The sequence below is a fragment of the Felis catus genome, chromosome D4 (genome assembly GCF_018350175.1).
Source record: "Felis catus isolate Fca126 chromosome D4, F.catus_Fca126_mat1.0, whole genome shotgun sequence".
Taxonomy (NCBI): domain Eukaryota; kingdom Metazoa; phylum Chordata; class Mammalia; order Carnivora; family Felidae; genus Felis; species Felis catus.
In genome coordinates this window covers 14694934-14709900 of record NC_058380.1, presented here as the reverse complement: position 1 = coordinate 14709900, position 14967 = coordinate 14694934, and the positions used below count along the sequence as shown (strand labels likewise).

At 42.0% G+C, this 14967-nt stretch overlaps 1 protein-coding gene across 2 annotated transcripts; it reads left to right on the top strand.

Annotated features, from left to right (window-relative positions):
- The first annotated feature begins 3925 nt into the window (after positions 1-3925).
- Positions 3926-14736, top strand: ZFAND5 (zinc finger AN1-type containing 5). Of its 2 annotated transcripts, none has more exons than XM_023243345.2 (6): positions 3926-4057; positions 8390-8549; positions 8977-9088; positions 9719-9822; positions 12239-12364; positions 13085-14736. In XM_023243345.2, the coding sequence occupies exons 2-6, from the start codon at positions 8399-8401 to the stop codon at positions 13231-13233; spliced, it is 642 nt and encodes a 213-aa protein (XP_023099113.1). In that variant the 5' UTR covers positions 3926-4057; positions 8390-8398; the 3' UTR covers positions 13234-14736. The 2 variants fall into 2 exon arrangements, with proteins under 2 accessions (XP_023099113.1, XP_003995455.1); XM_003995406.6 differs by lacking the exon at positions 3926-4057 and adding an exon at positions 4129-6280.
- The last annotated feature ends 231 nt before the right edge of the window (positions 14737-14967 follow it).

Genomic DNA, 14967 nt, shown 5'->3' with positions numbered 1-14967 from the left:
TTTAATTAGTTGATTTGCTCTAAATACAATATTGTAATCCTCTCAGCCCATCATTTTGAAAATAATACAAATACAGTTGTGAGTCTCCTACCTTGATCTTTGAGATTTTGGAAGGGGCTGGAAGGAAAGGGAGAAAGGCCACTGTGAACATCAAACAACACTCGCCAGTTTTTAAAACCCTAGCAAAGACTTTGTGCTTCACCAAGCTCTACTCAAGCACAGAGAAAAAATGAAGTTACCCATGACAGGGTATTACAATAATGCCATAGAAGCAATTCCTGTCTCCATAATGGGAAGTTACATGTCAAGCTAAAATAACTCCAGCTCTTTTATATTTTAGAACTAATAACTTTTATTGCTATTTTTAAGGGATGCCATTTTCTACTTTTTAAGAAATTTAATTACATTTGCTCTTCCCCAATCATCAATCCCTTTTTTGGCCCATGCCTAGATTATAAAGAAAAACGTAAGTGAACCTGCAATAACTTGACCTGAATTCTAAGCATAATACAAAATGTTCCAACTTTCTCATAGGACATGCCAGTTTACTATAGTTGACTCCTTTAAGGAAATGACGGGTGATGGGGATAAGAGGTGATGGAATTCAGACCTGGGTGAATTTTCAGTATCCATTGTCCTTGGTTACATACTCCCATAGCATTCTGTATCTTTCTTTCAAAATATTTACCAGTTCCTAATTATGTACTTGTGTGATAGTATTGTTAATGTCTTTCTCCCCAACATTACAGTCATATCCACGAGAATCAGGGTAAGATTTTTCCCACCGGTGTGTATTTCCACATTCAGTGAGTGCCTAGAATGTAGTAAGTGTGCAAAACATTTTTATGAAAATTAATCAATACATAATAATTCTGTTTTGGGGAGGGTAGACAGACAAAAATCATGATTTTTCCATACTAGGAAGTCAATAGATATAATTTTCAGAGTCCTTAGGAGTGGAGCAGTATCAGTCATTTGGTATGTCCCATGTAATGAAATTCTACAAAAGATATTTTTGAACGATTAATTGATTACACCACATTTAGAGCACACCCCACTCTCCCCGATATCTTGTTTCCAGATGCTGGTTTCAGTCTTCTCAGATGATCACAGAGTGACAGCCTTTTTGCATACTTATACTAAGAGCATTCTATTGAATATTTTGAGTTTTACAGTCTGTCTTTAGAGTCCAACTGAAAATTTAGAATAACAACAAAGCTCCTTCGAACCACATCCCCTAATGTGTTATACCAGTAACAGGAGAAAAAAAAAATTTTTTTTCAAACCTTTCTGTTCACACGGTAGGAGGATCTAAAAGCACCTGATAGCGTGGTTGGGGTAAGCCAGTGGTTCTTAAACTTGAGTGAGCATCAGAATCACATGTAGGACTTACCACACAGATAGCTAGACAAACCCACAGAGTTTGGGGTTCCATGGCTCTAGTGAGAGGGCCTGAGAATTTGTACTTCTCTCGGGTGCCCAGGTGTTGCTGTGGTCTAGGGATCACAACTTTGAGAACAACTAAGGTAGTTGCTGGAAGGGAATCTTGCTAAAATTAGGTTCAATACCAGCCACATTCTTGGTTGAAACAGTCTCACAGAGAAAATTGTAAATGGTTGGTTGAGAGGATGAATGATCAGAAGGGGCTACATAACATATATGATGCAATACATTATTAAATAACCAGCTCACCTTATTACTCTTTGGTTTAAGTGTGTGTGTGTGTGTGTGTGTGTGTGTGTGTGTGTGTGTGTGTGTGTGTGTGTTTCAAATATGCTTCTTCAGGAATTCTCTTCTTTCACTTTTTAGTAAGTAAAATTCGGGGTGGGGTGGGGTGGGGTAGGGGGAATCTCTAAGTTATTTTTGTCCTCAGTAAAAAAATTACCTCTTTGGCTTCCCTTGTCCTTCAGCTCTTCAAGCAGGTCACTTACTCCTTTTGGTCATTGTAACCTTTCCTGGAAACATGGATATAATAGTACCTTATCTCAGTGACTTGCCCTGAAGATTGAATGAGACCCTAAATGGAAAAAACTCAACACCAAAAAGTCTGTAAATGGTAGCTGCTGGGTTTTTACTAATTTATTTACTCATTCAAGGAAATAAAGTCCAATGGTCACTGTTCCAGTGACTGAAACTACTTACATCTCTTAACATACGAATTGACCACAGCAATAACCCTAAAATCGTGAAGGGAATGTTCAGTTATGTTTTGTGTATTCTGCTTACTGGGGCACAGAAATGTTTGACTTGGAAATTTTGGCGCAGGGCACCAGGACAGGGTTCCCCCAAACTACACAAAATCACAAAGAATCATCTGGAGAACTACTGAGCTTCCGCTCCAGGGGAGAAAGGCCTAGGAATCTTTTAAATAATCACCCCAGGTGGTTTCTCCGAAGAGCAAGTTTGGAAACACTGAAGGGACCTTTCACTCCATTCTAACGGTGGCTCACCTAAACCCTAAACCTCGTTTCTGTTTATTCAGTAAAGGCCACTGTTTACTACAAAATTTCAGAAGTACTTGCTGTCTTAGTAATTTTGTTCTTTTGAATTCAACCGAAGTCACTTGGAGAGGTCAGCTGCAAGCGGGATATTTTTGTTGGGTCTTTGGAAAGGTTCTGTGTTTTGAGTTCACTCGCCTCTGCTAAATGGTCAGGCCCTGTGCCTCACTTCTGAACTGCCTGCCTAATACCCCCCCTCCTGTCGAACTTCCCCCCTGCAACGTCTCCTCTTTCTGGTCTCTCCCGCCTCAGGTCTGGCGTGTTTTTGTCCCTTAACTCCACATCTTGAGCAGAACATTTGGTGCTTTCCTAGTTCACGACGCCTTACTGGAATAGTCGATTTCCAGGGATTTTACAGGCTGGCCAAAACAGTTTGTTCCGAACAGCGACGCCAGGGCCGCGGGGGCCGGACTGGCAGCCAGTCGGCCGAGCGTTTCCCGACTCTGCACAACCACCCGTGACCTTGGGGCGAGCGAGCGCCGCTGCTTCCTGGCGGCGCCCGGGCCACGTTCTAGCTGGACTTTAGAACCGAAAGGGGGTACGGGGGAACGGGTCAGGGTAGGCTTCTTAAACAGGCGAGAAGTTAATTTCCTTTTCTCGAAGCGAATCCTTCTCACTAACTCCTGGGCGACGTGGGGAGCGACCGTTAGGGGAGTAAGGAGGAAAGGGAAATGTCTGCCCAGGGTTTGAGACAAAGCGTGAGAACTCTGATGGCGAGAAGCGGGCTTGAGCGAGAAAATCGGAAGGAGGAAGGCTGAGGGCGGACAATCGGGTTAAAAATAGAAACGTATTCTCCACAGGACTCGCTCCTTCCAGCTCCACCCTGGGGCCGACAGCCGCGCCAGTGACTCGGCTCCGCGCGACGGCAGCAGGGCCGGACTTGACCCCGCCTCCCGGGCTCGGGAACAGGGCCCGAGGGGGCGGGGCGTCGGGCTCACGACGTCACCGCGCTCCCCGCCGCCGCCGCCGTCGGGGTTTTCGCTGACGCACAGACCCCGCCCCTCCTCCCTCTTTCCCTCGCTGCCCGAGCGCCGGGCGGAGAGAGAGCGTCAGTCGGCCGGAGCGCGGACCTGTGTGCGTCTGGACTTGGGGCTCGCTCGCTTCCCGGCAGCCGCGCAACTTCCCGGCCGTAGCTGAGGCGACGGAGAGCACCGCCGGCGGGCCCTCGCGGCGCCCAGGCCTCCCTGCTCGCGTCCCGGTCGCCCTCGGAGTCGGCCCAGCCCGCCGCCGGTGGAGGCGTGAGGTGACGACGGGCGAGTGCCGCGAGCAGCGTTAGCCGCCGCGGCCTCCGGTCCTCCCTCCGCCTCCTTCTCTGCCCCCCCCCTCGCTTCCCTCCTCCCACTTCCCGGGCTCCGGCGTGTCCCGGCCACGCTCAGTGCCGCTGCAGGAACAAAGGAGGACCCCGCGGCGGCGGCAGCGCCACCTCCGCTTCCGACCCGCTCCCGGCCCGAGGCGGCCGCTCCGGGGCGCCCGGCTCGCCCCTCCCGGAGGCCTGGGCCCGGCCTCACCGCGCCGGCGTCGCGCGCGAGCCCGGCTCCTGCCCTCCTGCCCCCCGCAGGGTGAGTGGTGCGGAGCTGGGGGAGGGCGCCCGGCTGCTCGGGCCGGGCCGGGGGAGGGCAGTGGGGGGCTCCGGCGGAGCTCGAGCGGGCCGCGGCTGGCGGCCTCCGGGGGAGGGGAGCCCGCCCTCCAGCTCAGGAAGCACAAAGACGGAGGCGTCATCCGGTCGTCGTGGCCCGGGGTCCGGCACCCCGCGCCCCCGGCCCGCCTGCACCCGCACGGCCCGGAGAACAATGCCCGGCGTGTGGGTTCCGGGCCTCCCTCGCGTCCGTCCCGGCCGCCTTCGGCGCGGCGCCCGGCGTGGGCAGCCGGACCCGGAGAGACAAAGGGGCCGTGGCGGCGGCCGCGCCCCCGGCCCCCTGCTCGCCGCACACCCTCCCCCTCCTCCCGGCCGCCCCGGTTCGCCGCGGCCGCCTCGGAGGAGCCGGTCGAGGTCGGGGGTCGGCGCGGGGCCGGCCTGGCCTGCGGAGCTGCTGTTCTGCATGACTCAGTGATTTTTGGAGAAGGCCCTGCTGGGCTTTCCTGAGCAAGGCCTCGGCTTAGAGAGGGGCCTGGGGGGAGGGATGGGGGCCCGGTGGGACCCGGACTTGTTCGGAAATCCGCTGGAACGTGGGTGAGGGGGACTCCTCCGTCGTCGTGTTTTAGTTTTGCCAGCGTCGCTGCGTTTGTCGCCCAAGATCCCTTTCATGAAGGAAATGGAGCACCTTCCCCTTTGTTTCGTGCATTTAGGCTGGTGAACATGCATTTCTTGCTCGCTTTCCACGCACTCCCGTGGAGCCGTGTTTTCAGGAAAGGCCCGTGTTTATTTGTTGCATGCCTCCTAAGAATCTAGTCTAAGGACATGAGGGTAAAGTAGCGTATATAGGTCACAGAGCCCCTAGTTTTAAACCTGGAGTTCAGGTCATTTACAGACTTAAAAATAAAATAAAATTTCATTCCTTTTTTTTTTTTTTTTAAGTAGAATTTCAGAACTTCATGGGTGAGAATATTGCAATTTTATCTTACAAGTTGTTTTTTTTTTTTTTTAATGTTTTGCCAACAAAGAATTTACTGTACTTCTCCCCTATTTTCTGTCTCGGGCCAGATATTAAGCCTGGAAAGGAGCCTTTAAAAATCACAGTAATCTCATTTTGGCAAAGAGAGAACGGAGATCAGGAGAGTAAGGACTTGCCCAAGGTCACTGGCTTAGTTAGAAGTAGATTAGATACTAGAACTCAGGTCTCAACTCAGGGTGAGTAGGCATTAACATCTTCTAACATGTGCACCTGAAAACTAAATTCCATAGGTGTAAAATGTCGTTTTTTAAATTATTATTCATATTTGAGGCTGGAGAGTTTTTCTGCTACATGCCCAGGTTTTGGTTTTCTTTAAACTAGAAGTTAGGGGAAGCCACAAACTAAAAATATACATTTCAGCTATTCAAACTATAAAAATAAACATTTTCCCTGTGCTTGATAGAGCTGGCACAGGCTTGCACAAGTTTCTAACAACAAAACTTTAAAGGTACTAAATAGTAATGGTATTGTATTTTTCTGAAATGTTGCCAAGCAGAAGGGAAACGGCACTTAATGGCAAACTGCCCTCTCCCGCCCCAAATTGCTGCTAAGCAGGAGGATTTAAACATGAGGATTCTTTCTGCCTCGGTGCTCTCTGTACTGTGCTTGGTTTTTATAAACAACCCTGACCATTTTGGCTTCACGAGTGATTAATGATGCATCTTTTTGTTGAATTTGAGATTGTTCACTAGCCCTGTCTACATTACCAAAAAAAAAAAAAAAAAAAAGCAGCAGCCTTAATGGCATCTTTTTGTTTTGTTTCCTTATTATATTAGATATATAAACGCAGCATCCTTAGTTCTTGGGGTTGTGTAGGAGTTGGCAGGCTCTAAGATATAAATAGAAGCTGATTTCAGAGGCCCCTGTTGACTAGGCTTTATGTGAGAGCCTCCATCCAGCTCAGCCTGTCACATTGCAGCCTTGTGACAGGCTGAAGCTCCCGCCCATGTGATCTAAGCTTCTGAGAAATATTAAGGCAAGCTTTGCACATGTGATGGCGTTTAAAAGCTCGCTTTCTAGGGGGGGAAAATCTACAAGATGGGAAGCTACGTGGAAGACTAATGTCCTGGTGTCTCTTGTGTCTCAGTTGCAGGCTATTTATAGTGAATTGAAAGTAGTTGTGTTTTCTGAAGAAGGGAAGGTGGAATACTTTGCAAGTTGCAAGTCGAAGTGGGTAAAATCATTGAGATTCCTTTCCCCCTCCTTTTTTTATGTAAAAGATTTTAAAGAATTGGATTAACTAAGGTTGATGCTTAAATTTAGGCCTGTTCGCCATTATAAAGCCACTGTCAGATGAGCCACTGGAAGTTAGTATAGCAACTGTGAGCTAGCATAATTCTTAAGCTGGCTTCAGGGAATGAACTTTTTGCATAGAGCAGATTCCCACATACTACCTGGGGCGGGGGGCATGCAAGTAAAGACATAATTTATTATTTGAAGCATTTTTGCACATATTAAAAATTTTTTAAGCCCAGCTGAAAATGTTTATTAATAAACCTAAGTGATGTTGAAATGTTTACACTACCATCCTCCAAAATGAGTCAGCTAAATTCCACTTACTATTTAAAGAGACCATGTCAACTAAATTAGTAGTATTGTTTGAAGTAAGCTGTGGTTCTCCAACACCCTCCACATAAGCTTGATTGGCTTGAAGTATTTTCAAACTTCAGATATTTCTTTTTGCTAACGAAAGGAAAGAGTACTATCATTTAACTGTGGAGGAAATAGTGGCAAGATTCTGGCCAGGTCAAATTTGGTTAGCCCTTTTCTCCCCTTCTTGTAATTTTGGTAAAAAGTATTAAATAACTTGCTAAAACACTGTTTTTAGTAACTCACTAAAGAGTGTATTCTAGTGTGTGTTAGTTGGAAAAAAGCCATATGAAATTCTAGACCAGCTCTAGCTTGAATGAAGGACTTTCCTGCACTTAATCTGAAATGTTTATAACTTAACAAATAAGTAACTTAACTTCCGTTACCAATGTTAAGACACATTTAAATGACCATGACCACAAGTTATAGCACACAATCTCCCTTTAATAAAATGCTCTCAAATATGTTTTTGTACGTACATACATATTTTAAGGTGACATGGAAACTTTCTACAGTTTAAATTTTTCTTAATGTGTGTTTTCACTTAAAACTCAGAAAAATTTACTAAATTTAGCGTAACGTTACTATATCTGTTCTAATTTTAACACGGCTTCTGGAAAAGCAAGGTAGGCTAGCTGTGCGAAGTTCTTTCTGGTAACCTAGCATTAAATATTAATGACTACTGAAGGTTGTGTGTTCATATTGCTTGGCTTTGCCATATTGAAATTGAGCTTTCAAAGGTTTCATTTTCTGACGTGAGGAAGGCAAGCACTCGTGAAAAGCTTTAATAGAGCCTTTGGCTGGAGAAATCTATAGCTGATAATTTGTGCTTTTGCAAGTTACTAGGCACTGCCTTTAAAGTATTCAAACCCAGATTTCACACCTCAAATGCAGAACTTAAAAGGGATTGCATGAGCAGCTGACCCCTGAATTCTTAAAGAACTTCACTTGTTAGTGCCAAGGCAGCAGGAAAGGCCAGATGATCTATCAGCTCTCTTCAGTGTTCTGTAAAGGTGTTGCGTTTTTAAAATTCTGTCCCATAGCAGAATTGTTGAATTACTAGTGAGGCCCATCATCTTATAAGATACTTTAAGAAAGCTTTATAGCTACATCCAGTGTACAGCCAGCTTAAAGAACCACTAGTACATATCAAGAGTTGGTACTTAATTGTGATTATTGTAGATTTTTTCTTCATTGGCAAGTTCCATTTTATATATTTTTAGCCAGAGAAGTAAAAATCTCATTTGATATGGTCTGCCTGTAGTGCAGAAATCAGAAAGTGACTTCAAGATGACAATTGTCCAAACTGATTTAAATGTAATTCTGACATCTGGCAGAGTGACCTTTTCAGAAATTGAAACAAAGATCATAGTGATAGGTGGAGTAATGCATTTTAATGTTTAATGATAGCATTTTTTTTTGTCCTAAAGAATGTGAAGTTCCTATAGTTCATTGTTTATCAAGTTAAAAAGACAGTTTCTTTAATGCCCTTTGTTTTTATAAAGGCAACAAAATATTCATAGTTTTCTTGTCCTACTCTTTTTAATGATTAACATAATTAGGGCCTTTGTTAGAAATAGATTTGGTGTTTAGAAATAACAAAGGTATGCTGGTGGCTGTCATACTAATTTAGTGATTTTATTTGGTGACATGCTAATTTCTAAAATTTTGTTTTTGTTTTGTTTATAGCAGAAAAATATGGCTCAGGAGACTAACCAGACCCCAGGGCCCATGCTGTGTAGTACAGGATGTGGCTTTTATGGGAATCCTAGGACAAATGGAATGTGTTCCGTTTGCTACAAAGAACATCTTCAGAGGCAGCAAAATAGTGGCAGAATGAGCCCAATGGGTAAGTTTCCAAGGAAAAACCCATTTGAAGAACTGGTGGACAGAAAATATAGAACCAAGAATTGGGGCCTAAGACTATGAGAATCAATGCTGAGAGCCCAAGAAGAGAATTCCTGAGAAAAGCTTGAAATTAAAGCAGCAGCCCAGCCCACGTCCTTGGCATGACAACATCAGGAATGAATGGCCATCTACAAGCATCTTCTAGCTTTTTTATTTTCCTTTTTGAGGTTTTGTTTCATACTTATGTTCACTGGATGTGACTTTTCCATACATGTTTTTGTTTGGATACTCAATTGTAGGATTCAGCAGTACAGTGAAAGTGCTTAAATCACTAACCTAATTAAATGCAAGTATTTGTTACTTATTAAGAGTCTTGCTACTGAATGTTGGTAGTCTTGCTGTTTCTTACAAATCCTTTCTTTAAATAGGAACAGCTAGTGGTTCCAACAGTCCTACCTCAGATTCTGCATCTGTACAGAGAGCAGACACTAGTTTAAACAACTGTGAAGGTGCTGCTGGCAGCACATCTGAAAAATCAAGGTAAGATTGACCACTTCAGGCTTTTTATCATAATACAACAAGGAAATACATGGGTGCTCCCCATACCATTCTAATTATGAATGTCTATATATACTAAGGATGTTAATGGATCCGATGCCCTTGGCTTTGCTTGTGTTGCACAGTCTGGGATTCTGGGATCTTTTACTACATGGTCTTACAGGTCACTGAATAAAGACGTATATCATAACACTCTGTGGTACTCTCAAAGATGCTGTATTGAGAATGCTGTGCTTGTATTTATAATTGAGGTTAAGTGACTGTAGAGTATGGCTCTGCAGACTGTGTTGTAATGCTACACAAGACATTTTGGCAAAGCTGCCCCTTTTGCCCTTAAGTTACAGGCACAGCTAAAAGTTCCCAGTTGGCTATAATAGGACATCGTAACCCATACACATATGCAGCCTTGAATTGATGAGCCATTTATCAGATTGCTTTCTTTATTCTCAACCGTGTGTGCTGGGCATCCAATAGTCTTTTAAGTTTTTAGATTATTTAGTTCCATTTGATCATGTTGGAAATAGTACGTACTTTAAAGTTGAACTGACAACTTACTGTCTCACAAAGAAGTACCCTTAACATCTTTAAAAATGTTTGCTTGAACTCAAATAGAAATGTGCCTGTGGCTGCCTTGCCTGTAACTCAGCAAATGACAGAAATGAGCATTTCAAGAGAGGACAAAATAACTACCCCGAAAACAGAGGTGTCAGAGCCAGGTATGCTTTTTGTTTAATACTAGTTCCGTTCTGGATTTGGTAGTACAAGAAAGAGTTGGTGGGAGAGGAGTTCCTTCCCATTGAAGGTTAAATTGGAGAGAGAGCTGTAAAATCTAGGCCAAGGAAGAACCACTCTCTCTCAAGTCCCTTGGGTGTAAAATAGTCATTCTTTACTCTTCTTTCTTCTCCTTAAACTCACACCATAAATTTATAATCTGGGAACTGGAAATACTAAGAATGTAATGAACTTAAAAGGTCGTTTGCCATTATATTTCAAAGATCTCTAAATCACTAAAGAAAGTGTTACTCATAAACAGAAGAAATTAGATTAAATTTCAAAGCCATGAAGAAAGTTTTATAATCAAAAGCAATATTCAGTCTTGGTATCCTCAGTGTTGTAGAAAGTATTTAAGACAACATATTGAACACTGAAAGAAGCTTTCAAGTTGAAAAGTCTAGGAGTGGAAAAAACAAGAGTTCAAAACTCAATATGCAAAGGCATTTTTTTTCACTGAGTGCCTTTGAGTCTCTGCTTCTGTAGAGCATAGTCAGAAGTGCTGTCACATTGAGAGATGGACTTGTTTGAATTACCTGTGCTGGGCCCTAAAACAGATAGTTCTGTACTCTATAGGGCACATCATTCATTTACTCAGTTCATTGTCTCCTGGTACAGTGTTGACTGAACACAGTATAAAACTTGATTGTGAGGAAATAACATCTGTGGGTATGTGATCTGCTTTGGAGGCTTGCTTTTGCTAACATCACATAGCAAAGCTTATGTGAACTATAGCAATCTTAATTTATAAAGTTAAGTAAAAACTCTGCAGTTCAGCAGGTGAATCCATATTTGGTATTTTCAAAGGAGTTCAATCTTTCTGAAAAAGCCGGCCAAATTAGGTGTTGGTGGGGTTTTATAAACAAAATTACTCTGACCTGGGAACGGTACTCTTTTGGTTTAGATCTGTACCTAGTCTCTGCATTTATTATTTCTTAATAGGTTCTGTAGTTTGTTCCTCTTTGCCTTTACTGAGTCGTTTCCCCCTTCTTAACTCCCATTTGTCCCTGTATGTCCCAGGAACCACTATTCAGTCTTCTGATGTAGCCAAGGAAATGGCTGTCACACATACCCCTCCCCCAAACTGTTCCCGTACATTTTTCTTTACCATCATAGCATCAGGAAAAACTATTAGGTTGTCATAGTAGATTATTAGGAATGAGTAGTAGGTAGAGTATTATTCTGTTAGTGTATAATAGGCTAGTAGTCTGACTAAATATATTACTACTGCAAATGAGTTATGTATTTACAGAGAATTTTAGAGTAAGCTGTCATGAAACCTATCAGCTTGCTCTAGAGTTTGGATTTATGCTTCTAGCATTGGTGCTGGCCTATTTAAGCAGTAATCTTAGCATTGCATACAATAATTTGCTATTCTTGGGGTTTGGATTAATATTAAAACTCTGTGCTTCTGGTCTAATTGAATTCTATAAAAGCAGAACTAATTTGGTATTTTTGTTTTAAGTAACTAGTGGTAATGGTGAGCTCTAATGTGCTGAACTTCAATTTTCTTGTTGACAAATTTTATTGATGTCATGTGAACTAAAACTTTAAGGAGAAACATGGACTTCTTAAAAGTAGATCATTATCTCTCATTGTCTAAATTCTGTACCCATTTTAGAGAAGTACTGCAAAGCAAATAAAAGCTGTGCTTTAAAAATTCTTGATTTGCCTGTGGAATTCTTAATAGTCAAAACTTCACAAGTACTTATATTGTCCTAAAGACTGTTTGCTGATCTTTCAAAAAGTTTAAGAACTATTCAGATTTTCTGCATGTGACCATATAAAGCCCGTGTTAAAATGGCAAAATAATTGTGAAATTTTAGGATCTGAAGTTAATTAGGGCTTAACGATTTGGGTTTTACTTACTGAAATCGCTAAATTTATGTATTCAGTCTTTTGTCTATCAGTGTAAAACCAAAATGAATTTTTTGGCGGTTGACAACTTTATGTACTGAGTAATAATGAATGTAAACTGCCCTAATTAAGAAGTTTGCATTTAGGCAATTGCAATTTGGAAAAACTGGGCATGTGACCAGTATCTCCCAGGTCTTTAAAACTTAGGAGTTTATTCCCTAGTACTAGCTGTTAAGAGTCAGTTTAAAGGAATTTGAGTGGAGTAATCATTTTACAAAATTTAGAGAAGCCAAGTATATGTTGGTTGGCAAGAGACTGTCAGATTTGAAAGTTCTGATACTGAAGTAGAAGATTCTATTTAAAGCACATGCTTTTAAGAAAGGCTTCATGAATATTTCCACTAAGAATCTTCCTGCTTCTCTTAAATGTTTTCTTTTTGTGACTTAAGTAATTGTCAGCCAGTGAACTCTTAACAGTTATCTCATTTTCACCCTTGTTTTTCAGTTGTCACTCAGCCCAGTCCATCCGTTTCTCAGCCTAGTACTTCTCAAAGTGAAGAAAAAGCTCCTGAGTTGCCCAAACCAAAGAAGAACAGATGTTTTATGTGCAGAAAGAAAGTTGGCCTTACAGGTATTAGAGAACATAGAAGACAACGTATATTTTGTTGGTAGGCTTTAACAGGGAGCTCCCTTAAGGGACTGGTCGGTCCTAACACCTACAACAAAATGCCCAACTTTCAGGAACAGAAAGTTTCCAGAGTGGACTAGAAAGAGGGCAGGATAGTGGGGAGAAGTGGGGTTTGATTTGCACTTGTGTCTCTAATCCTCTGGAACCTTTTATTACCTTCAGGCCTTGTGAGTTACTCTGCTTTACTGAACTGATAAAAATTCATCGCTTTCGAGTCTTTTCTTTGTTCTCCTGAGGAGAAAGTAGTTGACCCAAACAGTGAACACCATCTTTGAGCCAGGCACTGAGTATTAGAATACTTCTTAACTGTTCCCTGTAAATTTCAGAACCCTCTGGTTCTCTTTCCCCTAGTTTTCACTTGAGAAAACGTTACCCTGTTATATGTAGGAGGAGGAGGATTTGCATCCAGGTCAGTCTGGCTTTAGAGCCTGTGTAATTTCTACCCTGTGCTATCCACAGGCGTTTATGGAGGGAGAGCTATTCGAATTTCTCACTATGTCAAAAGAGATGGAAAGCTGTTCCACAATTTAAAGTGGCAGACTCAATTTCATGTTACAGAGAACCATGAAAATCTGGTTCTTTTTCTCCACTGACTGAGGCTTTTTTTCCCCCTTTTAATTACTGCAAATTCCCAAGTGACTCTACTTCCTCTTATGTGTACAGGGTTTGACTGCCGATGTGGAAATTTGTTTTGTGGACTTCACCGTTACTCTGACAAGCACAACTGTCCATATGATTACAAAGCAGAAGCTGCAGCAAAAATCAGAAAAGAGAATCCAGTTGTTGTGGCTGAAAAAATCCAGAGAATATAAATTACTACTTGTGAAGAGACTGAAACCTTGTTTTTATTTTAATATATCGTAGGAAAACATTAAAGAGCAGATGCATGGCCATTTTCCTTTGATGTTCTCCAGAGTTTTACTTTACACTTGTCTGTCTTATAATTGAAATTTTAGGATGTTTGGGTGTTTGTTACAGGCAGAAATGGATAGATACAGCCCTACAAAATGTATATGCCCTCCCCTGAATAAAATTGGATGAAAATCTGCACAGCAAATTGAAATACACAGACGATAGGGACAAAATTTAGTTCCCACGTGCCAAACATAATCCGTGAAATCTCTGCATGTTTGCAGCATATCTGCCTTTTGGGAATGTAATCAAGGTATAATCTTTGGCTAGTGTTATGTGCCTGTATTTTTTAAAAAAAATGGTACACCAGAAAAGGACTGGCAGTCTACTTCTTCCATAGTCCAACTTCACCCTGTTAATTTCCACAACATGTCCTTTGGAAGCAGGAGGAAAGCTATAAAGAGGATCAGACCTTTCCGTGAAACCAGTATTTGGTGCCATATGTAAGCCTGGCTCATTGGTCTCCTAAAAGCTGTCAAGTAAGACATTCTGTGAAAGGTAAACATCGCAACTGGTTATCATGAGTGAAGCCATCAAGCCAACGGGGGCTTGAGCTCTCTTTGAAGCTTACTGTGCTGGCCTGCACCAGAAGATGCCTGCATTACTCTCATTGCTCAAAATGTTGTGTAGCACAGAACTGCACTAGGATTAATTTGTCTACAAGAAGAAATTAAAACTACATTTGGTTTTTACATGCCGCAGCTCTATTGAATAACATGCATCTGAATTTTAAGTTGCAAAGGTATCTGAAAAGTTCATTTTTCGTGTGCATCTTTTGTTGAATGTTTTGGTTCAAGAAAGAATGTTTAAAGCTTTTTTAAAGACTTCAGTTCTTAATGTAACTGTACCTTCTGCATGGAAAATCATAACCAACATGGCTGCAGTAGACTTCTTAGTGGTATCCAGCACCACTCGCAGAGGGCTGCGTTATCCTATTAATTGTACTTGGGTGTAGGACTCTAGTGTTCTTGGGTGTATTGCATGGGCTGCATTATCTACAGCATTGTACAATAACAACTAGAAGAGGCAGTATACTTCACTGATGCTTGTCTGGTAATATCACTTCTGTGTCATAATGGAAGGTTTTTGTGATGTATGAAACTTGTGTTTTTTATATATAAACGAGCATAGTTAGATTAGTATTGTGGTAATGCCTGTTTTCATCTGTAAATAGTTAAGTATGTACACGAGGCACTACTTCTGATTTATTGCAGTGTTCAGTCCTAGTTTTTACTTTAATTAAAGCATTCGGTTTTGCTTTCGATTTTTATGTACCTTAGTTCGGAGTTAGATCTGCAGATGTGTACAGATAGTTCATATTTATGTATTGCACATAATCATGCTATTCAGCATCGATGCTATATTGTATTATGTAAATAATAAAAGCCATGTACAGAGGGAAACTTCCACTTGTTCATTGGGTTCTTAAGCCACAGGTAGAAACCATAAAGAGGAATAGTTAGAAAATGTTTCATATCCAACTTGGTAGTTGCATATGGAGACTTTGCATGGCTATCTTGTAATTTTTTTAATTGCCCCCCCCCCCCCGAACATGGTATGTTTAAGTGAGAGCCTTGAGATGAACTTTGAGACGTCAAGTGTGGTACACAGTGGGCAGCTTATTTTTGAAGAAA